The sequence below is a fragment of the Dipodomys merriami genome, unplaced genomic scaffold, assembly GCF_024711535.1.
Source record: "Dipodomys merriami isolate MVZ:Mamm:240054 unplaced genomic scaffold, mDipMer1.0.p SCAF_13, whole genome shotgun sequence".
NCBI classification, from domain to species: Eukaryota; Metazoa; Chordata; class Mammalia; order Rodentia; family Heteromyidae; genus Dipodomys; species Dipodomys merriami.
Window position 1 is genome coordinate 18,620,040 of NW_027202604.1, and position 22,266 is coordinate 18,642,305.

General features: G+C 39.2%; 1 protein-coding gene across 20 annotated transcripts in view; it reads right to left on the reverse strand.

Moving 5' to 3' along the window:
* The window catches only part of Fhit (fragile histidine triad diadenosine triphosphatase), a 1,320,449-nt gene that overhangs the window by 296,331 nt on the left and 1,001,852 nt on the right, over positions 1-22,266 (reverse strand). Inside the window, exon 1 of one of the 20 annotated variants that reach the window (XM_070018835.1) lies at positions 10,655-10,775. The exons of the other annotated variants lie outside the window; for them this stretch is intronic. Within the exon in view, the coding sequence (XP_069874936.1) occupies positions 10,655-10,760 (106 nt within the window). The 5' untranslated portion in view covers positions 10,761-10,775. Of the gene's footprint in view, positions 1-10,654; positions 10,776-22,266 lie in introns of those variants that run through there. 20 annotated transcript variants of the gene reach the window in all.

Consider the following 22,266-nt stretch of genomic DNA (forward strand, 5'->3'; position numbering starts at 1 on the left):
TTTGTTCACTTTTCCAAACTTATTTCCATTTCTGAAAAACATTTTGTTTAGCTTCTTGAAAAAAAAACAACTACCACCTTCTACATTTTAAAGAAGCATAGGATGAAAACAGCACTCCAGGTTCTTCATGTTTTGCAATCATAGCTGCCTCCCCCAAAGACTCCTCTCCAAGGAGGCTCGCTTTGCCAGAATGTTTAGATGTTACTGAAAGTGTATACAAACATGCCTCTTGCAGATGGCTGACAGGTATTTCTTCCAGGGCTACTCTGAACTCTTTGTACTCCATCAATCCCCCAGGAGAAAGCATTAGATATTTATCAGGAGCAGCTCCCTGTTCTTCTCAGTTTCTGAGCACTGCAGAAACATGTTACAGATAAACTTATGCTGAACTAACATTTTGAATGGGAAATGTTACCTGGAGAGTCTGTTTTCTTTGCTCAGCACTCCTACTCTCAACATGTTCTTGTATTTTTTTTTTTTTTTTGTCCAGACTGTTCTTTGTTAGGACTACCATAACAAAGTTCCACAAAGTGGAACAATAGATATTTATTGTCTCCCAGCTTAGGAGGCTAGAAGTTCAAAAGCAAGGCTGATTCTGAGGCCCGGGGAAGGGATCTATCTATCCTATGCTTACCTCCTTAGCTGACACATAGCTGTCCTCCTCTGGTCTTTTCACCGTGTCTTCCCTCAATGTCTATCTGCCCAACTTTCCTTTTTAGAAGGACATTATCAAATTGGACTAGGAACCACAAGAATGACCATATTTTAAATTGATGACTTCTTTAAGACCCTATCTGCAAATACAGTCACATTCTAAGATTCCGGGGGTATAGATTCCCAAACACATCTTTTTGAGGGAAATCAGTCGATCCATAATAGAATACAATGAAAAATATGTCAGTTTTCAAAGAGGGAAAATACAAATGGCACACATTTTTCTTTTTTTTAATTTATGTTTTGTTGGTCGTGGGGCTTGAACTGTGGGCCTGGGCGCTGTCCCTCAGCTCTTCAGCTCAACACTAGAGCTCTATCTCTTGAGCCACAGTGTCACTTCCAGCTTTTTCTGCTTATGTGGTGCTGAGGAATTGAACCCAGGGCCTCATACACGCAAGGCAAGCACTCTACCACTGAGCCACCTTCCCAGCCCCAGGCACACGTTTTTCTGACTGAAAAAACTATATTAAATATAGATGCTAATTGTATAATGAGTTTAATTCCTGACTATCCTCTACATGTATCCTATGCCAAGTGCCAGAAAAACAGAACACTGAATCTCTAGGCTTATGAATTGGCCTTCCTTTTATGCCCATCCATGTATCTTGGAGAAATATGGATAAGTGAATTACTTATTTTCAAATTGTGAGAGCATTAAGCATCTACTTGATTCTCCCATGCCTTGACAGCTGGTTACAAGAAAAAGCAGTAGTAGGAGTTGTTTGAGATGATAGACAACTCTTCAACCCAGAACAAAGATATCATCCACCGAGTTAGTAAAGGAACAACCACTCTGGTATTGCCAATTTCCTCAGTACAGTGAAGGCATGATAATTATTTTAATACAATTTTGTGTGAAATAATAATGATGGAAAACAATAATTTTGTATATGATAACAGCTTCCATCTCCCACTTTTTCCAGGTACAAACCATATGTAACCAAGTACCATTTTCATAAGATGAGATTGCAGCTCTACAAATGACCAAACAGCAGCATAAAAATATTTTACATCTCAGGGGCTGGGAAGGTGGCTCAGTAGTAGAGCGCTTGCCTTGCATGTCTGAGGCCCTAGGTTCGATTCCTCAGTACCACATAAGCAAAAAGAAAAAAGCCGGAAGTGGGGCTGTGGCTCAAGTGGTAGAACATTAGCCTTGAGCTGAAGAGCTGAGGGACAGCACCCAGGCCCAGAGTTTAGGCCCCACAACTGGACCAAAAAAAAAAAAAATTTTACATCTCACTAAAATCACCAACTAACCAGGAAAGGTTAAATTTGAACCAAGGGCTGAGAAAATAATCCCTCATGCTTTTCAAGCCCATGGTTCCAAAAACAGAACTTCTGACAATTGCGAATGTCACCTATGTATAAATATTCTGGATGTATGAGGTATGTATATATAACTTCATTTTTATTCCTCCAAATCTATGACTAATGCTAATGCTTTACTAATAAATCTGGCATGGATTCAAAACTTACGGCCTTTTGTCATATCTACAGCTGCCATGTACCATATTCTTGCGTAAGCATTTTAAAATTATCTTTAAGCAATTGAAAAAAGAGTTTCAACAGACATAAGTATGAACCACAAAAGCTGAGCCAATGGATTTCTATTTGATGTGTTCAAGTGCCTGATGGTCTTCGATGTACTACAGACAACATCAAGCCCATTTAATTAATTGGCTGATTTTGCAGTTTGAAATTAATAAAACAGATGAATCCAAATGACAGGCCAAGGTAGTGAGCAATATTTTAACAGCCACTCAACCCTTAAACTGTGAAGCAAAAGTACTTATCCAAAATCCAATATTTTCAATTTTTCTTTTAACTGTTATAAGTCAAAACCAGCCAAATTGATTTTTTTTCCCTTTGACTTCTACTAAAAAAGTTCACTCCCAAACAGATTACATGTGCTGCTTTGCAGCCCAAAGGAAATTTATAACCAAGTAAAAACCCTACAAAAATCAGAAAAACATGTGTTTACTGGATAAGGTAAAAGGATTTGACAGATCTTAAATTATAAAAGAACAAGTATGGGTTGACAGCTGAGCTGTTCTTTATGAATTAGACTTAAACGTTGTCACTCTGCTTAACCTTTACACACTAGCATTCAAGAAAGTTTTGGAACAATTCCTTGAAACTGCAAAGTGGAATCAAGCACTTGCAAAGCCTGCAGAAATGCTCCCTCCTCCCACAAAAAAAGCAAGCATTGGTACACAGCCAGTATGATGGTCCAGAGCTCAGATGTTCTACCACAGCGCAAAGCAAATTACATCCTTCTAGTCTATATCTATTGCTAGCATTTTGGAGGGTATGTGTCCCAATAATGTAGGTGAGCAGAAGAAGAAAGGAATGGAGGAGACAGAAAGTACAAAAATCATCTTGATATAGTCCACAGAAATCGGTTTATCATGTCAAAAGCAAGAGTCCATACAGTTGTTACATGATCACAACTCATTAGATGTTGAAAATGAGACATTCAAATCATGTATCTCATTCTACCACAAGCTTTCTTCTGAATTCATAACCAAAAGCAAGCACAAGAGTGCTTCTCCTGGGTCACCTTATGTTTTTCTTTTCAGCTTGTTGGAGTGAGGTCAACATGAGAAAGCTGGTGAAGCTGGTAAGAATGGTCCCACGACCACCCCCATTGACCCGATGTTCATCCCTGCGAGCTCATGAGAGGTGAGACCTGGGTCCCCAAACACTGATCTTGCTTAAAAATTTACCATTCAGGAATGGGGAGCAAGGAAATTCTGATAAATCGATACCACTTTAACCAAAGGTTGATCGAGGTCCCTGGTTGTCCACATAGACTATCACACATTCATCAACAAACAAACAAACATGAACCCAACTATTCAGAAGGCATGCAAAACACTCATCTGAAAAATAACTAACTGGGAGTTAAAAAAAAGACTGGAAGCATGACTCTAATGGGAGAGCCCTGGCTTACCAAGTGTGAAATTGTGAGTTCAAAAGCTCAGAAGTCAGAAACAATAAGGGCAGCAGCAACAATAATAATAAAAAAGCCAAGTGCTGGTGGCTCACACCTGTAATCCTACCTACTCTGAGAATCCAGATCTGAAGCCTGCCCTGGAAAGAAAAGTCCATGATACTTTTAACTCTAATTACACACACACACACACATACACACACAAATATACAAAAGGGAAGGACAAAAGAAGAGTAGAGGAAGGAAGGAAAGAAAAAAGAAGATACATAGATGAAGAGTGAAGAGATGATATATATATATATAAAATAAGTATAGTTTTAGTTTTATAAAAGGGATGTTCTACATATCTTTTGTACAATGTGAATCAACTCTAAAGATCTGAAGAACACACACCTAAATCGATAGTAAATTGTATGAAAGTGTTTTCTATTGTAATCCAAAAGTTTTGGGGTTTTTTGAGATAGACTTTCATTATATAACTTGGACTGGCCCTGAACTCTTGATACTCCTGCCTCAGCCTCTCAAGTGATTATAGACATGAACCACCAAGCTGGGATACATTTTTCAAAAAGAACTCTGTCTCTCTCTGTCTCTGTCTCTCTGTCTCTCTGTCTCTGTCTCTGTCTGTCTGTCTGTCTGCCTCTCTCTCTTTCTCTCTTTCTCTCTCTCTCTCTTCCTCTCTTTCCCCTCACCTCTTCTACTTTAGACATATGCTTGTAGGATAAAAATAAGTGATCTGATCCAAGAAATAGAATCGAAAAAAATTTGAACAGAAGGAAAAGAAGGACAGAGTACTTGGATAATTTCTAAATTTCTTGGACAAATGAAATAGAGAGTTGTGGAGCAGGACATTTGGCAAGACAGCAGAATTAGAAGGGCATGCGAATTTCTCCTAAGTAAATACCATCACCAGCAGAGCTAGTTCTGTAAAAGCACAGCTCAGGAAAGAGGTTTAGAATGGACATTTGGTATGTTTCTACTGCCAACATTAACTTTTGGTTATTCCATTCTAAAATGTATTTTCTCCTATCCTTAACAATAAGCTTCTATTTTCAAAAGTAGAATGGATTTACCTTGCATTTCTATATAATATTACAGATGAGTAATGCTGGAACATATATGGAAAGAATAAAGAACATTCTGCATATAAAGAACATTCTGTGAAACTACTGTTTCTATGCTTTTCCATGGCTTCACTTACTACTCAACTGTCATTTTTAAATAACCAGCTCACATATGCTCACATTAACCATCCAGTCGATTCAAATGTTGCATTTAGCCAAACACAGGGTGTTCAATAAACAGGTGGATGGCTAACAGAACACCAAGCAGTTCAGCAGGCACAGCCAAGCCAGCTGTGTCTGTCTGCAATAATCAGTAGCTGGCAGCTCCTGCCTGAGCTGACCTGGCCTGAGAGTTTACAAGCTGGAATTGAAGAGGGTTCTACAAACTGAGGGCAGAGGCTGGTGAAGCACCTGTCTAAAGTACATATGAGTGTCTCCAGGCAATTGCCATTACTTCTCGTTCATAGACACTAGGACTTGTTCACCAACTTGCGGGGGGCGGGGGAGCGGGAGCGGGGGGAGGAGAATAAAAAAAGACAAACAGAACCAGCCTCTGGCTGAGAAAGGACACTTGGATGAGAAATAGCCTGAACCAGAGAAATGAAAGGGGGAGGAAGGAATGAGAAAGATAGGAAATCACCCAGGAAAAATCCAGTCATGTTCCTAAGTAGCAAAATATTTTAACACTACACAAGAAGCTAGTTAGCCTTTTAAAAATGACACCCACCCTTGAGACATCTGCACAGAGCTCAGCCCCAGCTTTCTGATGTGTATCTTCTCCAAAGCAGACAGCCGATGCGGGATGGAAGTATTTTAAATGGAATTCTGTGGCTTGTTTATCCGACACAGTAAACCGCTTCCTCCAATGCAAAGGTCCCTTTTATGTATTTACAAGATAACAAAAGGTTATGTGATTTTAGGAAATTGAGCATATAAACAGGGATAGTCTCAGTGTCCCTGCTGAATATTAAGTGCCCCACTTTTATCTGCTGGAGCTTGATGTGGAAAGGTAACCAACTTAAACACAAGGAAGGGACAGCAGGCGCATACTGACATTTTGCTGAGACTGTGTTGTACTTTAAAATGCAGGCACATTGAAGTAATGTTCCATAAACTACAGCAGCCCATGAGTAGCAGCACTGCAAATCATGTTCAGTGACAAAACCATGCTCTTGGAAAGTGGACCACTGCGAATAATGGAGAAGCCATGCAACAGCCACAAAGCAATCTCTTTGTGTTTTCTTTGGTGCCAATACTGGGGCTTGAACTCACAATCTTGAGTTAGTTTTTTCACTCAAAATTGATGTTTCTCCACTCAGCCAGCTGTTTGCTTGCTAATTGGTGGTAAGAGCCTCCCAGAATTTCCCACTTGAGCTGGCTCCAAACTATAATTCTCAGATCTCAGCCTTCTCAGCAGCTAGGATAAGTCACCAGGGACTGGCTTAAGATCACAGCTGGCCTGCACTGCTATGTTAGGTTATCCTGGTTTGCAGGTACACTGAATGGAAACAATGGATTCATGACAGTCAACCAATGGACCAGACCATGCCTAAGAAGGCAAAGACTGAACTATCACCCCCTAAGCCATTTCTGTAGCTAAGTCTCATTTTTCTGTCCATAAACACTGCCACCTACATTGCAGAGCCATTGTGTGAACCTACTCTGGTTTAGAGACCTACCTGATTTTCAAATTCTTCTTTGCTCAGATAAACTCCATTACATTTAAAGTGTTGGAAATGTTGCATTTAACCACTGGCTATTCGCCTAAAAACAGCAGGAAGGCTGGGTGCCCGTGGGTCACACCTTTAATCCTAGCTACTCAAGAGGCTGAGATCTGAGGATCACAGCTCAAAGCCAACCCAGACAGGAACTTCTGTGAGACTCTTATCTCCAATTAACCACTAGAAAACCACAAGTGGCGCTGTGGCTCAAGTGGCAGAGCACTAGCCTTGAGCTCAGGGATAGTGCCAAGGCCCAGAGTTGAAGTCCCATGAGTGGGGAAGGGGGATAAAGGGGAGAAACAGTAGGAAAGAAAAGAGGAAATCCTAGCAACCACTCTGCCATTTCATTGTGAACTCCAGAAACTTCTTCTTCCTCCCTCCTCCCCCTCCCCCTCCTCCTCCTCCTCTTCCTCCTTCCCCTCTTCCTCCTCATTTTCCTCATTCACCACTACCCCCATCCCCACCCTCACCTCCTTGGGACCAGAAAGTAGTAACTGGAAGACTCAATGAGGAAACCAAACTACCTGATCTTTTACAAACCCAAACCATATCATAGCACTTTCCTTATAGATGGCCTTCAGTGGCTCTCCAGACAAGAGTGCCAGAAAAAAAAAAATCCAAGCTATCAGTTCAACTTGACTTTCAGAGAAACATTTTCTTTTACTCTAAGTACATCTCATACAATATAGGTTGACTGTCGTTTATTCAAAATGCTTGAGGATAGAAACATTTCAGATTTCGAAACATTTACATACATATAATGAGACATCTTGTGGACAGTATCCAAGTCTAAACACAAAATTCAATTACATTTCATACATACCTTATATACTTGGCTTGAAGATAATTTATACAATACTAAAAGATAATTCTGTGAATGAAACAAATGTTTATGGTATAGAATTTTCCACTTGGGGTAGTGAGGGGTAGTCTACAAAATGTTCTGGATTTTGAAGTATCTTTTTTCTCTTTTAGTTTGATATTCAACTTGTATCAGGGTCATAAGGTATTTGTTGAGCATAAGAAAGTCAATGTTAACTGGGTTTCTTGTAGTTTTTACTTGTTAAATGAAAGCTGCCTGCTCCCATGCTTTGGTACCTGAACCTATGGGTGCCCATGCCAACCTCCTTCCCACATCTGCTCCTTGTTTTGAAATCTTCTGTGTGTTCTGGCATACTTTCTTTCCTTCATTCTCAGCATGGCTAGCTCCCTCTCTTCTTTAGAGTTCCCCTCCTTCGAGGGTGTTTCCTTAGCCACACCATTTTCAGTAGGTTCCCCAGATCATTTCCATTTCATTTGACACATGCCTATGCCAATCACTCATTACAGTATTTTGTGACTTCTTCCTTCATGTCTTTACCATGAGGTGAAGGACATCTCCTACATTTTGTATTAACTAACACTTTAAAAAAACGACCTATCATACAGGTAGGACCCAACAGATCCTTATGAAGTAATAATTCATGTACGCATGGTAGCATTTTGCCTACCTGGGCATGTGGTCTGGTAAGGGAATGCACACTGTGTGCACAGAGAAGGCACAACATGTGCTTAAGGAAAGGCAGAAGGTCGTAAGGATGGAGAGATGGCTAAGATCCTTTCAACTGTAATGCCTAAGGAAAAATCTCTCAATATATAAGTGGAAGATCAAATATAACAATTAATTACAGACCCAATGTTCTTTTGTTGTTGTTGTTTGTGGTTGTTGTCTGGGTGCAGTCCCTGAGCTCTTTTGCTGAAGCCTAGAAATCTACCACTTTGAGCCACAGCTCCACTTCCAGTTTTTGAGAGGTTTATTGGAGATAAGTGTCTCAGAGGGAGTTTTTTTGCCTGGGCTGGCTTTGAACTGTGATCCTCAGATCTCAGCCTTCTGAGTAGCTAGGCTTAGGTGTGAGCCACCGGACCCAGCCAACACAATGATCTTTTACTTGTTTTCCATCACTTCATTTCCTTCAAGCAGTCTTTTCCTATCACAAAGTTATATAATGTATTTTCCTAATATAACCTTTTATAAAGTCTTTTCCTAATACAACCTTATATGATAGTTAGAAATCTCAAATATTCACTTTAGGAAAAATACATTTTCTTAAAAACATAATACACATATACAAATATAAAAAATTTCCCAATATATTTACGTAGTATAAAGTCCTTTAGAGTTAGATACCCAATCACACATTTCTTATATGTAAACTTAAAACCCACCATTCTGGCTGTGGTGGTACATGTCTGTAAAGTGTTCAGGAAGCTGAAGCAGGAAGATTGAGTATTTAAGGCCAGCTAGGGTTATATAGTGGGACTCTGTCTCAAACAAACAAACAAATGAATATAGGAAAAAAGAAAGTCAGATATGTTATACTCTTCTGAGATTAATTTAGGGGTGGAAAATGCACATATATTGAGAGTAAAACACATTTAATGTTTTTGTTCAATTATTGAAAATTTTCCTAAATTTGAGCTTTTACATGGAATGAAATCAGTTTAATTTGATAATATCTTTGTGGGTGAATTTTTCTGCTTTTTTAAATCATAGATTACTTTTTCAAGTTTTGCATTTGATTCAAATTTCTTTTTGAAACCAATGAAGAAAGTGGTGCTGTAGCTCAAGTGGTAGAATGCTAGCCTTGAGCTGAAGAGCAGAAGGACAGCACTCAGGCCCAGAGTTCAAGCCCCACAACCAAAAAAAAACAAAAACAAAAACAAATGAAGTTTGCAAACCATCATTGGAAGTAATAGGAATGTACAAAAGCAAAAGAAAGGTTTGAGAGTTTTAAATGATTTTTAACAATACATTTTATCAAAAGAATATCTAATATAGAAACTGGAAAGTTCATATATGTGTGGAAAATAAAACGATCTAAGTGAGACAGAAAAACATAGTATCAATTGACAAATGGAAGAAAGTAAACCCATCCTATGATCCTGCTGTTAATAAAATGACCTACCTCTGATACATTCACCCACCTCTACTCCAGTGCACACTTCTCAAGAGCAACACAATTTGTAAATAATCCAGAGGCTGGTGGCTCACACTTGTAACCCTAGCTACTCAGGAGGCTAAGATCTGAGGATTGTGGTTCAAAGCTAGTCCTGGCAGGAAAGACCATGAAATTCTTATCTCCAATAAACTACTCAGAAAAAGCCAGAAGTGGCCCCATGGCTCACGTAGTAGAGCACTGGCCTTGAGCAAAGAGAAGTTCAAGGACAGCGCCAAGGCCCTGAGTTCAAGACAAAAATTCCAGAACTCTAATATTTCCTGAGAATGAAACTAGCAAGTCCATTCAGTATCTTGACACTTCTATACTACGGTCACTAAAAAAAATACAAGAAAGAATAAAGCCTTTGTCTGAGAGGATACCCAAATCAGCACTGACTAAACCCTTACTGGGTGTCAGGTGCTAAACAAGGCACAGGAATGCAGTCAACAATCACTACTCTGCGCTCCCTGTTGTATTAGTGGCATGGTTACTGTTCTTTGTTCCTTTAGAACTACACACTTGCTAACTTTTTGTGTAGAGACTTTTAAACTGAATCATTGTAATCATGTCATTTAACCACTTGTAATTGGTGAGAACTGTGTGCATATATGTGTGTTTGGGGAGGGGGGAGTTTTATAAGTGCTGGCCTTTGAACTCAGGATCTTTTGCTCACTTGACTTGCCTGCCTCGCTGGTGCTCTACCACTTGAACAATGCCTCAAGCAATACTTCTGCTGCTTATTTTGGAAATAGAATCTTGAGGATGTTTCTACCTGGACTGATCTCCAACCATAACCCTCAGATATCAGCCTTCTTAGTAGCTTGGATGCACGGGCATAGGCCACTGGCACCCAGGTGTTTTATTTATTTTGTTTGCTTGTTTGATTTTAATGTTAAGGGACCAGTGAATGAGGAATGATGGACTTCCTCTTCTGATAATCGCGTGTGTGTGTGTGTGTGTGTGTGTGTGTGTGTGTGTGTGTGTGTGTGTGTGTGTGTGTGTGTATGTGTGTGTGTGTGTGTGTCTTTGACCAGGGAGAACAATGTCCCGGTATAAGAGAAATAATGTCCGGTCACAATATTTTTCTGCCAAAATACAAAGAAGAGACTGCCCCTACTCCATAATCCTAATCTCCACTCCTCTGGCCATACTTTAAACAGTTCCTCACATGGTACAACCAGATGACTGCGTCTCCCCTAAGGACACTGAGGTGGTCAGGCTTACCATGAGCACTTGCCAAAGGGATGTCATTGTCAGCTCCACCTACTAGTACAGGTAAGTGACATCTCCAGTTGGTCCTCTCATTGTCACTTTCTCCACACTTCAGCATAGCCAAAGATGTCTGTCAAACACTATTCAACACACACAGATAAGAAAAGAAGTAACTTCACTATGAAAGCCTTTAACCAGAAAAGTACAAAAGTATCAACTGACTATAGGCCTGGGTGGCCTACTCCTGAGGCCTTTGGCCAATTTCTGCATCGTAGAGATGGCACTGAACAGAGCTTAATTGATAAAACATTGGCAGGAAGAGAAATGGTACTGCAAAATGGGAGAAGCAGAAAGGAACCAACATTTTTGAGAAACTGGATATGTGGCAAAAAACCACCTGTGATATTTTTGAAAAGCTTTTAGTTACCTATATTACTATTACTATTGGTTTTATATGACAGGGTCTTGCTATGTTCCCAGACTGGTCTTGAGCTTGAGAATCACCTCTGTTTCTTGAGTATAGAAATTACAGATGTGTACAAGCATGCCAGGTTAGAAAAAGTTTTACCATTCAAACATGGAAGCCAACATGCTGAAGGGCTAGTCTAAGCACCATCTGTAGGGAAGCAAACTTTAGCTTAGACAGGGAAAATGGCAAACCCCGAATCATACAGTTAATACTTTGGAAAGCAGGGAGTCCGACTCAGACCTGATTCCCAAAAGCTTACTTCACTGCTACACACCACAGACTCTTCTCTTGGGAGCAGCTTTAAAGATATTCTGCTTGTGTCTTCTGGTGACTCAATATACCTTCCAATCTACTGACCACATGAAAATGTTGAGTGTACAGACTGATGTGGACCTAACAAAATGGAGCATCATGAAGTTGAAACATGTCTTGCCTGAGGTATAGAAATTAGGAGAAGGAGAGGGGGAGGGACGGCAGATATAGTCAAAATACTTACATATTAGTGTGAATATGGTTCAAAGAAACTTGTTGAAGTTGATTTGGGAAGGGGGAATGACAGATGGGATGCATTGTACATGTAAATAGACATGCTAAAATGAAACCCTTTTCAACCACTGATTGATGCTAACTAAAAAATATAAAAACAAAATGCTGATTAGATCTAAGGTCAAGATACTTAAAAAGAGGCAGAGCATGGAAACATGTGCCTGTCATCCTTGCTACTTGGGAGACAGAGATGGAGAGAATTGTGACTTGAGGCCAGCACAGGCATAAATTTAGTAAGATCCCATCTCAACAAATAAGCTAGGAATGATGATTCTTGTTTCCAATCCACACAAAACAGACCCATAGGTAGGAAGATCACTGTGGTCCAACGATGCTCCCAGGCAAAAATCTAAGATATATGAAATATAACTATATAACTTCAGCAATAAAAATTTTAAAAGGAGAAGAAAAGGAGGGAGAAGCAAAAAGAGGGGAGAAGAGCTGTCATCTTTAATACATACAAATAGCTGGTTCATATTCAACCGAGTCTTAGCTGTATCATCCAGAAGGAACACCTGCTTGGTCCCTCTTGATTCTATCATTCCTCAGGACACAGGCTGAGAATATATCTCTGCAAGTGTGAATCACACTTCCCCATACTTCCTCACAAAGACGTCTCAGGAGTGTGTGTATGGGCGGGGGGAGGGTTCATTGTTCACTGTTTCTGCTTCATTTCTTTGAGCTTGACTTGGCTGTGGCTGTACAGAGACACATAGAGTGGATTCTATAGAATACTTCTCCCAGAAACTTCAAAATAGACTCAAACAGCTCCATTTGCTTCTGATTCTATTACTTTGAATTTACTTGGAACTCAGAGGTGTTTCTGCTGGCAAGTAACCATTTTATATATGAAGGGGACAGAAGGCATAGGAGAATCAAGTGCTCACTTGCTCTTCCCACCACTGTCATTTTGCCCTGACTGTATCCTTGATAGAAAGCATAGAAATTCCTGTGCTAGTAGGTAAGACATGCCCCACAAACTGCAGCTCCACTCCAAACACTGGTTTCTGATTTGAATGCAGGACCAAAAGGGTGTGTGTTTTGCTCTTTTGTTCTTCCAGCCCTCTTGCTAGCTGCTGAAATGATGCCACCAGCTATATCCGTGTCATGCAGATTTTACACCCTAATACCAGAAAAGCAAAAAGCTCATCTCAAAGAATCTTTGTTGGCTTGGCAGGAAGACAGAAATTGCTTTTATCAAAAATGAAAAAGACTTTTTCATTGAAAAGAGCAAAAGCAGTCTGAAAGAGGGGCAGGCACTTTTATCTTGGTAAAGGTGTTCCCAGCATGGCAGAGAGAAAAAGCATACTTTCCTTTCTCTCTTGAGATGGAGTAGATCCAGGAAGCCAGGTTCTCCTCAATGATAAAGCAGGGGGAAAGATGTCTAAGGGTTTCACAGGCCAGTCTTGTGGCCTGAGGATCTGGCCATCTCTGCCTGACAGTTACCTAGCTACTCAGGGTTCTTGGATTCCCTCTTGCATCACAGAGAATCATACTCCTATGTTGTTGTTTGTTTGTTTGTTTGTTTGTTTTGTCAGTCATGGGGCTTGAACTGGGCCTGGGCACTGTCCCTCAGGTCTTCGGCTCAAGGCGAGTGTTCTACCACTTGAGCCACAATGCCACTTCCAGTTTTCTGGTGGTTTATTGGAAACAAAAGTCTCATAGACTTTCCTGCCTGGGCTGGCTTTGAACTGCAATCCTCAGATCTCAGCATCCTGAGTAACTAGGATTACAGGCAGGAGCCACTGGCACCAAGCTCATACTACTATCTTTGTCTTCATTCTTCCACAAAGGGTAAGAGTTTCTGGGTAGAGGATTGTACAATAGGTAGGAAATGGTATATACTTTCAGAACATGCACCATGTGCCATGCCAGGAATATCATATGTGTTATTGTCTATGAAACTTAAATTGACTGTTAAGGGGGATTATTGTCTCAGTGAAGAAGTTTAAGAGAGTAAGATTGAAATCCTAAAAGCGATACTGCTAGTGAGTTCCTTGAGGGCCTTCCCAGTTCCTCTTTGCTTTTTCCTTGCAGTGTAAGATTGCATGTGGCCTCACAATAAACTTCTCTTTCTTTCCTCAAACTTTAGCATCTGTTTGTTGAATCTAAAACGTGGCATTGTAGGGTAGTTATATTATGTATTAGCCATGACCATCAATTTGAATTCATAGGTGTTCCATGAGCTTTTTGTTCATATTCCTGTTTAGTTTATTTGTTGTATCTTGATAGACATAACCAGATGTGTGGGGGGCGCGAGGGGGAATCAATAGCTATTTGATTCCTTAGAATTGGCAGAAATATGGTAATAAACAAGTGATCTTATTAACCCCTAGCAAATCCCACACATCCTTGAACCATAAACAGAAATCAAATACTACCCACAAGGTAGTATTTCATATTAAAAATAAAAGTTTGCTGAAGTCCATACTTGTTACATGAAATTTTTTTCTTTGAAAAGAAATCCTTCAACCTCCAAATTAATGTTCTAGTGATGCAAAAATCAAATTAAAAATGAATTTAGATCATAAAAATCAATACTTGGGGACTAACTAAGGATTACTAAATCCTGTGTTATTGACTGCTTGGAGAAAAAAAACTATCATTTTTAATATGTGTCATCTAATACAGTTCTATATTTCTAAGAAATTCCCCCAAATCCTGGCAACACGTGGTTTATGTAATGATTAATCCTGTGCATTAACTACTTTCTGTATCAGAAATATTGGAATGCATAAGTAATGGTCTTGGCACATGTTTTTCCACAGTGTCATCTAAAAGTGTACAGTTTATTTTTTTTTGAGTAAGCTAGATGAAATCTGAAGCACATTTGAAAGCAAAGTAGCTTTTGATGAGGAAAAAAAGGAAATTTTCAACTACAAGGACTCAATACAGTTTGTTATCTGAGCCATTTCCAGATTTTTTAAATGTAGTGCAACTTTTTGTCCTCAGTATAATACCAAAATTAAGATTGTGCTTTTAGAATGCTTGTTAAATTTAATCACAAAGAAGAATCATGCTTCTATTATTTATCATACAAATTCCTTCTTGGAAAACTGCATGGTGGCTGTCCTACTCAGAATCTCAGAAATAGAAATGCTTTTCCTTTTGCAACTGGAAATGAGGGTTGGGTGTGTGTGTGCAAGAGCCCAGATGTAGATATATGAGCACGCTAATCTCTGAATGCAATCATGGCTTTCTTCTCCAGAGGAGGAGATTCAGTAGGAGCTACTCCTTGGTGCATATACCTATAGTGTTGGCTGTCACATTCTGCTTACACTCCCTTACCTCTTGAAATCTGTGGGCTTCCAGAGTTTATATAATAAGAACAGGAAAGGGAGTCAGCAATGGACATATCTAATAAGATCCCAATTGATTGATAGCTTTTATCTAAGTAACTTCAATTGTTTTGGAGCAGATCCAAAGGTGTCACATTGTGAAAGTACACATGTAAAGTCGCAGTGAGATTCTGGAGTAAGAGAGGAATGGGATGACCTGGAACCCTGTCGTCTAACCTCTAATCCATATCATATCATATCAGTCTCAACAAACACTCTAGCACTCCTCCAGTTCCTTCTTTGCTAAAAAGTCTTAGAGTCAGATACCTCTCTAAGATAGCTTTCTTTTCCTATGTTACCTCTTTCAAGTATGCAGGGTTTTCCCACATTCTGAAATAATAAAAATGCAAACCATTTTGACTCTGTTTTGTCAGTGAGTAATTATAGCAAATAAAATATTGCAGCTGAATATAAATTGTGAGGCAACCAGATCACACCAGGAGATTTTTCTTCCACAAGTTTTACATCATAGCATGTTAAATATTAAAATATTGCAAGGCAAGTAAACAGAGAGGATTCTTCTCTCAAAACATTAATTTTAAACAAACATCTCACTGTTATTCAAATCAGATGCTAAATAACAAATGATGTTTTCTTTCAAATTCAGAGAATCTATCATCTGGAGGGAAAGCACACTGGTAATTCACACAGAAATAAGAATAGTCCTCATACCAGAGATGGACTTCAACCACAAGACAAAAAGGCAATACACATGTAAGAGAGTAAGCAAAAAGACACTTACATAAGTGAATTTGGAAAATAGCTAGAAGTGAAGTGAGAAAATTGATTTGCTGCTAGGAAAAAAGAAGATATGTTTCATGTCAGAGTAAAGTAAAACACCAGGAAAGAAACAAAGCATTTATTAACAGAGTGAATTTTAGTTTTCCTAGGAAGCTACAAGGTAGGTGAATTGTCAGCCAAAAGATCAGCCAATCAATAACACACCAATTAATAAGTACTGATTGAGTACCGAGTGTGTACTTATTTACCAAGTACAAAATCAGACCTGTCTTCTTGAGGTACTTTATTAGAGGGTTGAGAAGTATTTAAACAAGGAAGAATGAGAACTGGTGTGTTCTACAATACAGAGTTAATAAAAGGTGTTAACTCAGGATTTATGATGCTTAGAATGAACACTGGTTAGAGTCACTATCTGAGGCCCTTCTTTTTTTTTTTTATTGTAAAGATGCTATACAGAGGGTTATAGTTACATGAGTGAGGTAATGAGTACACTTCCTCCTGAACATTGTTACCCCCTCCATTGTTTTCCCCCTACCATCCCTTCCCTCCCTACTGAGGCCCTTCTTTTCAGTACCTCCCTCTTGCCTTTCAAACACTGTATTATATACACCATCAAGAACATTGCTGCTTTGGGGCTGGGAAGGTGGCTCAGTGGTAGAGTGCTTGCCTTGCATGCATGAGGCCCTGGGTTCGATTCCTCAGCACCACATAAGCAAAAAGAAAAAAGCCGGAAGTGGTGCTGTGGCTCAAGTGGTAGAGCGCTAGCCTTAAGCTGAAGAGCTGAGGGACAGCACCCAGGCCAAGTTCAGGCCCCACGACTGGACCAAAAAGAAAAAAGAACATTGCTGCTTTGATTACTGAAAGGAAATCAGGTTCAAAGCCTAAGTTGTTTATCTTACATAAAAAAAAAAAATGATAGGGCATGAATTAAGCCCACTTCTCTCTTTTCACAAAGATCATACTCTTTCTTCTACTAGAGCACTGAATTTATCCTAATAAGGAACTTATCTACTAATCTTCAGAGCCAAATACCAGGCAATAAAAACACATAAACAAACAAAACTGGGGGAAAAAAAAGAAAAGCACTTTTGGAAATGTTCTTCATAAGGCAGCTGCTCCCGACATGATTAAAAGAATGGGAATATAATGAAATTAAAGCCTTTTTTTTTCCTTAAAAAATCTTTGGGAAAACTTCAATGTTTTGGCCAAAACAGAAACAGAAACAAACAAAAAAAAAATCTAAGGGTCCTAGATGTTTCGGGCTATATAGACTTGAGGAAGGAGCAAAACTTTTCCAAAAGAATAAGAAAATGAGGTAAGGATGTGAGATGAGAGAGAGAGACAGAGACAGAGACAGAGACAGAGACAGAGACAGAGACAGAGACAGACAGAGAGAGATAGAGAGACAGAGAGACAGAGAGAGAGCACTAGCCAAAAAGGATGAGTATAAGAAGTGAAGGCTGAGATCCAGAGCATTATGGTTTGAGGATAGCCAGGGGCAAAAAATGTGGGATCTAATCTCAACCAATAGAAAGGTGTACACGGTGGTGCACAGCTGTCATACAGCTCCAAGTGAATAGGCAGCCAGCTCAGGCAAAAAGTAAGACCCTATTAGAAAAATAATATAAGTAAAAACATCTCATGGTATGGCTCCAATGGTAGGACACCTGCTTAGCTAGAAGAGAAGCAGCAGCAACTGCAGGCCAATAAGAGTCCTCATTGGCTTTCTAGTTGCTACTACATTTACTTTTTTTCCTAAAATGCCCAAGAGGGAACTCTAATGGAAAAGGGTGGAGAAACTATGCATTCTATTTGAGAAGGGCTAAACGATACAATACACTTGGAAGGAGGAATTAGAGAATGACAGAATATACAGTCATGAGTCCACTGAGAATGTGGAGAAAATTTTCAGTTCTCATAAACTGCATGACTGGAGGTTCCAGTCAATTACAGCTAAGATACCTATAGGGCAAGGAAGCCCTCACTGAAATCTGATTTAGGGAGTGAGATTTGCAGCAATGTGGTTACTTGTGAACAATTATTAGGTGAGAATCAGTATGGGGAAAAAAACTATTTAAGGATACATTACCAAAACATTAAGGCATATCCTGTAAAAATTAAGAAAAGTGAGGAAAGGGATGGTTTGGGAGGGATAGGTAAGAATTCTGTATGGGGTGACATTGATCAAGATGTATTCATAAACTGCTTTGTTGAATGGCACCTCCTTCGTACAATAACTTAAAAGATAATAAAGATATACATATACAATGTTTGTAAACTTTGGAAGAAAAGATGTGTGCTGTGTCATACATCTGTCATAAAAGCAAAAATACAGGATCATGGTCCAGATGGGACTAGACATATAAAGAAAACCTTAGTGAAAAAAAAAAAAAACAATGAAAGCAAAAAGGACTCAAGAGGCCCAAGTGGTAGAGTGCCTGCCCATTAAGTTTGAGGCCTTGAGTTCAACTTCAGTAGTCAAAACAAGAATAATATAGTGTTATATGTGCATATGACACCATGAACCTATGTGAAATATTTAAAAGGCTCTGTGTGTATCGAATTGTTTTCATGGTGACCTGTGAATACCTTCTTTTATTGTGTGCCAAGTTTCAGGAAACCTCACAGTGATATAGTCTGAGGACAAAGGCTAGCAGATCATGGAGGAGAAGAAAGAGTAGCAGCTTTCCTCATATGCCTTTCCTTTTGTTGGACATCTATTGTGTACATGCATTATTTTGAATAAGATAAATAAGAGTCATTAATAGAACATGAAAGTAAAATAATTAACAAGCAATGAGAAAACTATGGTGATCATAAGTCTTATTTTGATTTTTAAATGAACATGGTTAGTTTGGAATTTACTTCACCACGCTCTGGAAATAATTTTCAGCTGCAATGAAGGAAAATGGTACAACTGATAAACCACCACTGCCCCAAGCCTCTGTGTCACCTGTGTTCCTACCTTCCTTATGCCTTATACTTAACCTCAATCCAGCATTCTCTCTTGTGGCTACAGACAGTACTTGTTGAATTTTATTGTAAAAATAAACTGACTATATTATCCACCCTCTGAAATGATGGAAAGCAAGGACAGAAACAGTATGCCACGTGACTCAACAACACTAAGTGTCCTAGAGTTGTGGGTTCTACTTGTAGCTACCGTGAACTCAAGTACACAAAGTGGATTCCAATGTGTAAAATTTGTATGTGTGTATATGTGTGTACATGTACACACACAACCCCTCTCCCCCCAAATACAGGAAATTCATTTGAAGGTATGCTAGTCAAACCAGATTTAGCATTTGTCAAATAATTCTACTTCATTTTTGTATTTGAATTTACTTTCTTTGCTCTTTAGCCACTTTAACAAATAACTTATCAACCATCTAATACATTGTCCAATTCTGTTAGGCACATTATAAGGATATCTCTTTTAAATCTAGAAAGCCACTGGGTATTATCATACTCTTCCCATCGCGTATGGAAAAAAAAATGATGCTCAAAAGATGGGTCACTAAACACACTGAAAATGACACTCTTAGAAAGTGGCAAAGGTGGGATGCAACACAAACATCACAGGGTTTGAAGCCATTAGGTGACATGGAACTCATTGCTGATGATTATGCTAGCTAGAAAATAGGTAATCAATCAACAATCAGTCACAAGAGAAAGGACTTTTCCAAACTCATCTCTGAGCAGTTTCCATGATCACACATGTATTACCTATGACCAGCTTAAAGAGAACAGATGGTATTAAAACATGAGACTGCACTGCTAGTTGTAAAACTTGGTGGTCATGGGAAAGGTCTTTGAGGCCAGACACAGTCTGACCTCACCACCATCCATGATACTATCTAAAAATGTCATTAGTTAACCTGTCCTTAATCTTGTTTTTCATCTATAAATTAGACACTGAAAGAATGCCAACCTCTTGTGAAGCTGAGTGCCTCAACTTGTGAGGTTGAGAACAAATGAGATAATACATGCTAAGTATTGAAGGTTACCTACCTCATTGGAATCCTTCCATAAATGTGCTATGTTTAATATTATATCGTTCTCAAGCATTACAAAAAGTATTTAAGACATCGCATAATTTTATATCAAGAAAACATCTTAAAATGTAGACCACCCTTAAGTAAGCTCTGTGAGATCAATTAAGAGGCTCCTTAAGACAGATTTTGGAGGTGTTTGTTTTACTTTTCTTTTTATCAGTCCTAGGGCTTGAACTCAGGGCGTAGGCACTGTCTGTGAGCTTTTGCACTCTACTACTTTGAGCCACTGCACCACTTCCCACTCTTTAATGATTAATTGGAGATAACAGTCTTAGGGACTTTCCTTTCTGGGGCTGGTTTTGAACCATGATCTTCAGATCTCGGCCTCCTAATTAGCTAGGACTACAGCTGGGAGCCTCCAGTTCCTGGCTGAAGTACGTGTCAAATTAAAATTTAACTCAGTGTTAGACTCATTTCTGAAATGCATTTCTCACTTCATTCTCATTTTTACCATGATCTTGAGAATACATTTTTGAATGGTATCCAGGAATATAATAGATTAGTCCAGTGATTTTTAAAAAAATTAGTTTTTATTGAAGGTGAGTTGGTTTTTCCTTTCTGACTTAAAAATGTTCTGTTAATTAGAGCACTTTGTCAGAATCTCCACACAGTTATTGAACTACATAGTGTATGGTTAGAAATATGAATAAAAAGATAGAGTGTTAAAATATTCAGGCTCTATCTACCTCTTCCCAAGAGGCCTATTTATCCTTTGATCAAATGATTGTATTATGCCTCTTTGTTGGTCCACTGATGCTAAAAGTTGATTTTACTCTACCACATTATAAACTACGAGTTCTGGCATAGCTTTATCATTTTTGCCAGTCATTCTCAATGAGAATCACAGTAGTAGACACTTCAAAAGTTATCGTTAAGTGCTATAGAATAGACTCCCCACCCCCAAAGCACAGCTTAAGAAAACACTCAGAGACTAAGAGATCTCTAATCCACTATAACCTGTCTAGGACTGCTTCTCTATAATCAGGAAATTCAGTAGCATAGTAGAGGTGGTAAAAGTCAGATTTACGTTTGAAGAAATATCCAAAATGATGGCACTGCAGGGTACACTTTTTCTATAAAAACACAGAAGTATATCTCGAAGCTCAGCACTCTGCCAGCCACAGAGCAGTCTCTTACTAGTCATTGGATGAAGTAAGTATACACATGGCAGTAAAGCAAAAGATGCATTCTCCTTTTTTCCCCTCAAAGACAAATAACCTTACTAAAACAGATGGGCAGTCAAAACTACATCCTCTCATTTAACTGGCAAAAGTAAAGAACCCTTTATTTCATCTTTGATTTCCTCCTACCAGGATGTACTATGTAAAGGACTTGTGAGGCACATTTGTCAAGAGAGCCCAGAGGCACTATCTGGCTTATCACAGCTTAACTTATCAATTGCCTTTGTTGTTCAGTGGATATTGATCGGGGAAGACCTTGTATCTTACTAAAGTCACTTGTACAGCAGCTCTTCACTTTCTCTTTTTAGTCGACATGAAGGCTCAAGTGGTGTGGGCTTTGGGAATTTCCACCCGACAGCCCCACTCCATCATTAAAGACCCAGTGAGAGCTTGTTATCCAGACGGATGCTCCAATTAAGGCAATGAATTCCTGCCCCTTCCCAATGGTGGCTGTGGGTTCACACTGACACTTGGAGGGGCGATCATGGATGGACAAAATGATCTGAGGAGCCATAAGTTAAATTTCATTTGCTTCACTTTCATCCAGTTATTTGTTCATTCAACAACGCATTTATTGACAGTCCCAATGTCTATTTCCAAGCTTAAAATGCTGGTTGCTTTTCTGAAGAGCCATAGATTGTCCCTAATTTTTTCTCAGTGGACAGTTTAAGCGATCCTGACTTTGCATCTAAGTACCCCGGGTTAAGCCAAAGACCTTGAGAATGAGAAAGAATAAAGCATTAATAGAGAAAATTCCAGACATTGGGGTTTCCCTATAACTGGATGGGTCTATGCTGTGTAAGTCCAGAAGATTCTACTACTAGGATTAAGATGTGACTGCTGAGAAAGTGGTAGGAAACCATTGTGCACTTTTTTTTTAATTTTATTTTATTTTATTTGAGAACATACTGTACAGAGGGGTTACAATTACATTGGCAGGATAATGCATACATTTCTTACCAAGCATTGCAGCCTCCTCCTTTGTTTACCCTTCACCTCCCTTCCCAGCCTCCCCCCTCCCCCCCACCCAATCATACCCCCCTCCCCCCCCCCCCACACCGACATTGTAAAGCTTGCTTTGACATGACATTTTGTAGTTCTCCTTGTTGCAACAGGTCCACCTGAATCCTTAAACGACTTGTTTGTCCCCATCTCCTCCACATGTTATACTGACATCAAATAAAGTGAAAGCGGGGGTTACACTGTGGGGGAGGGACATACAAAGCAACAAAGAAATAATCTTATAAATGCGTTAGAAACACATACATGAAAGAAACGAAAACATTAAAATACA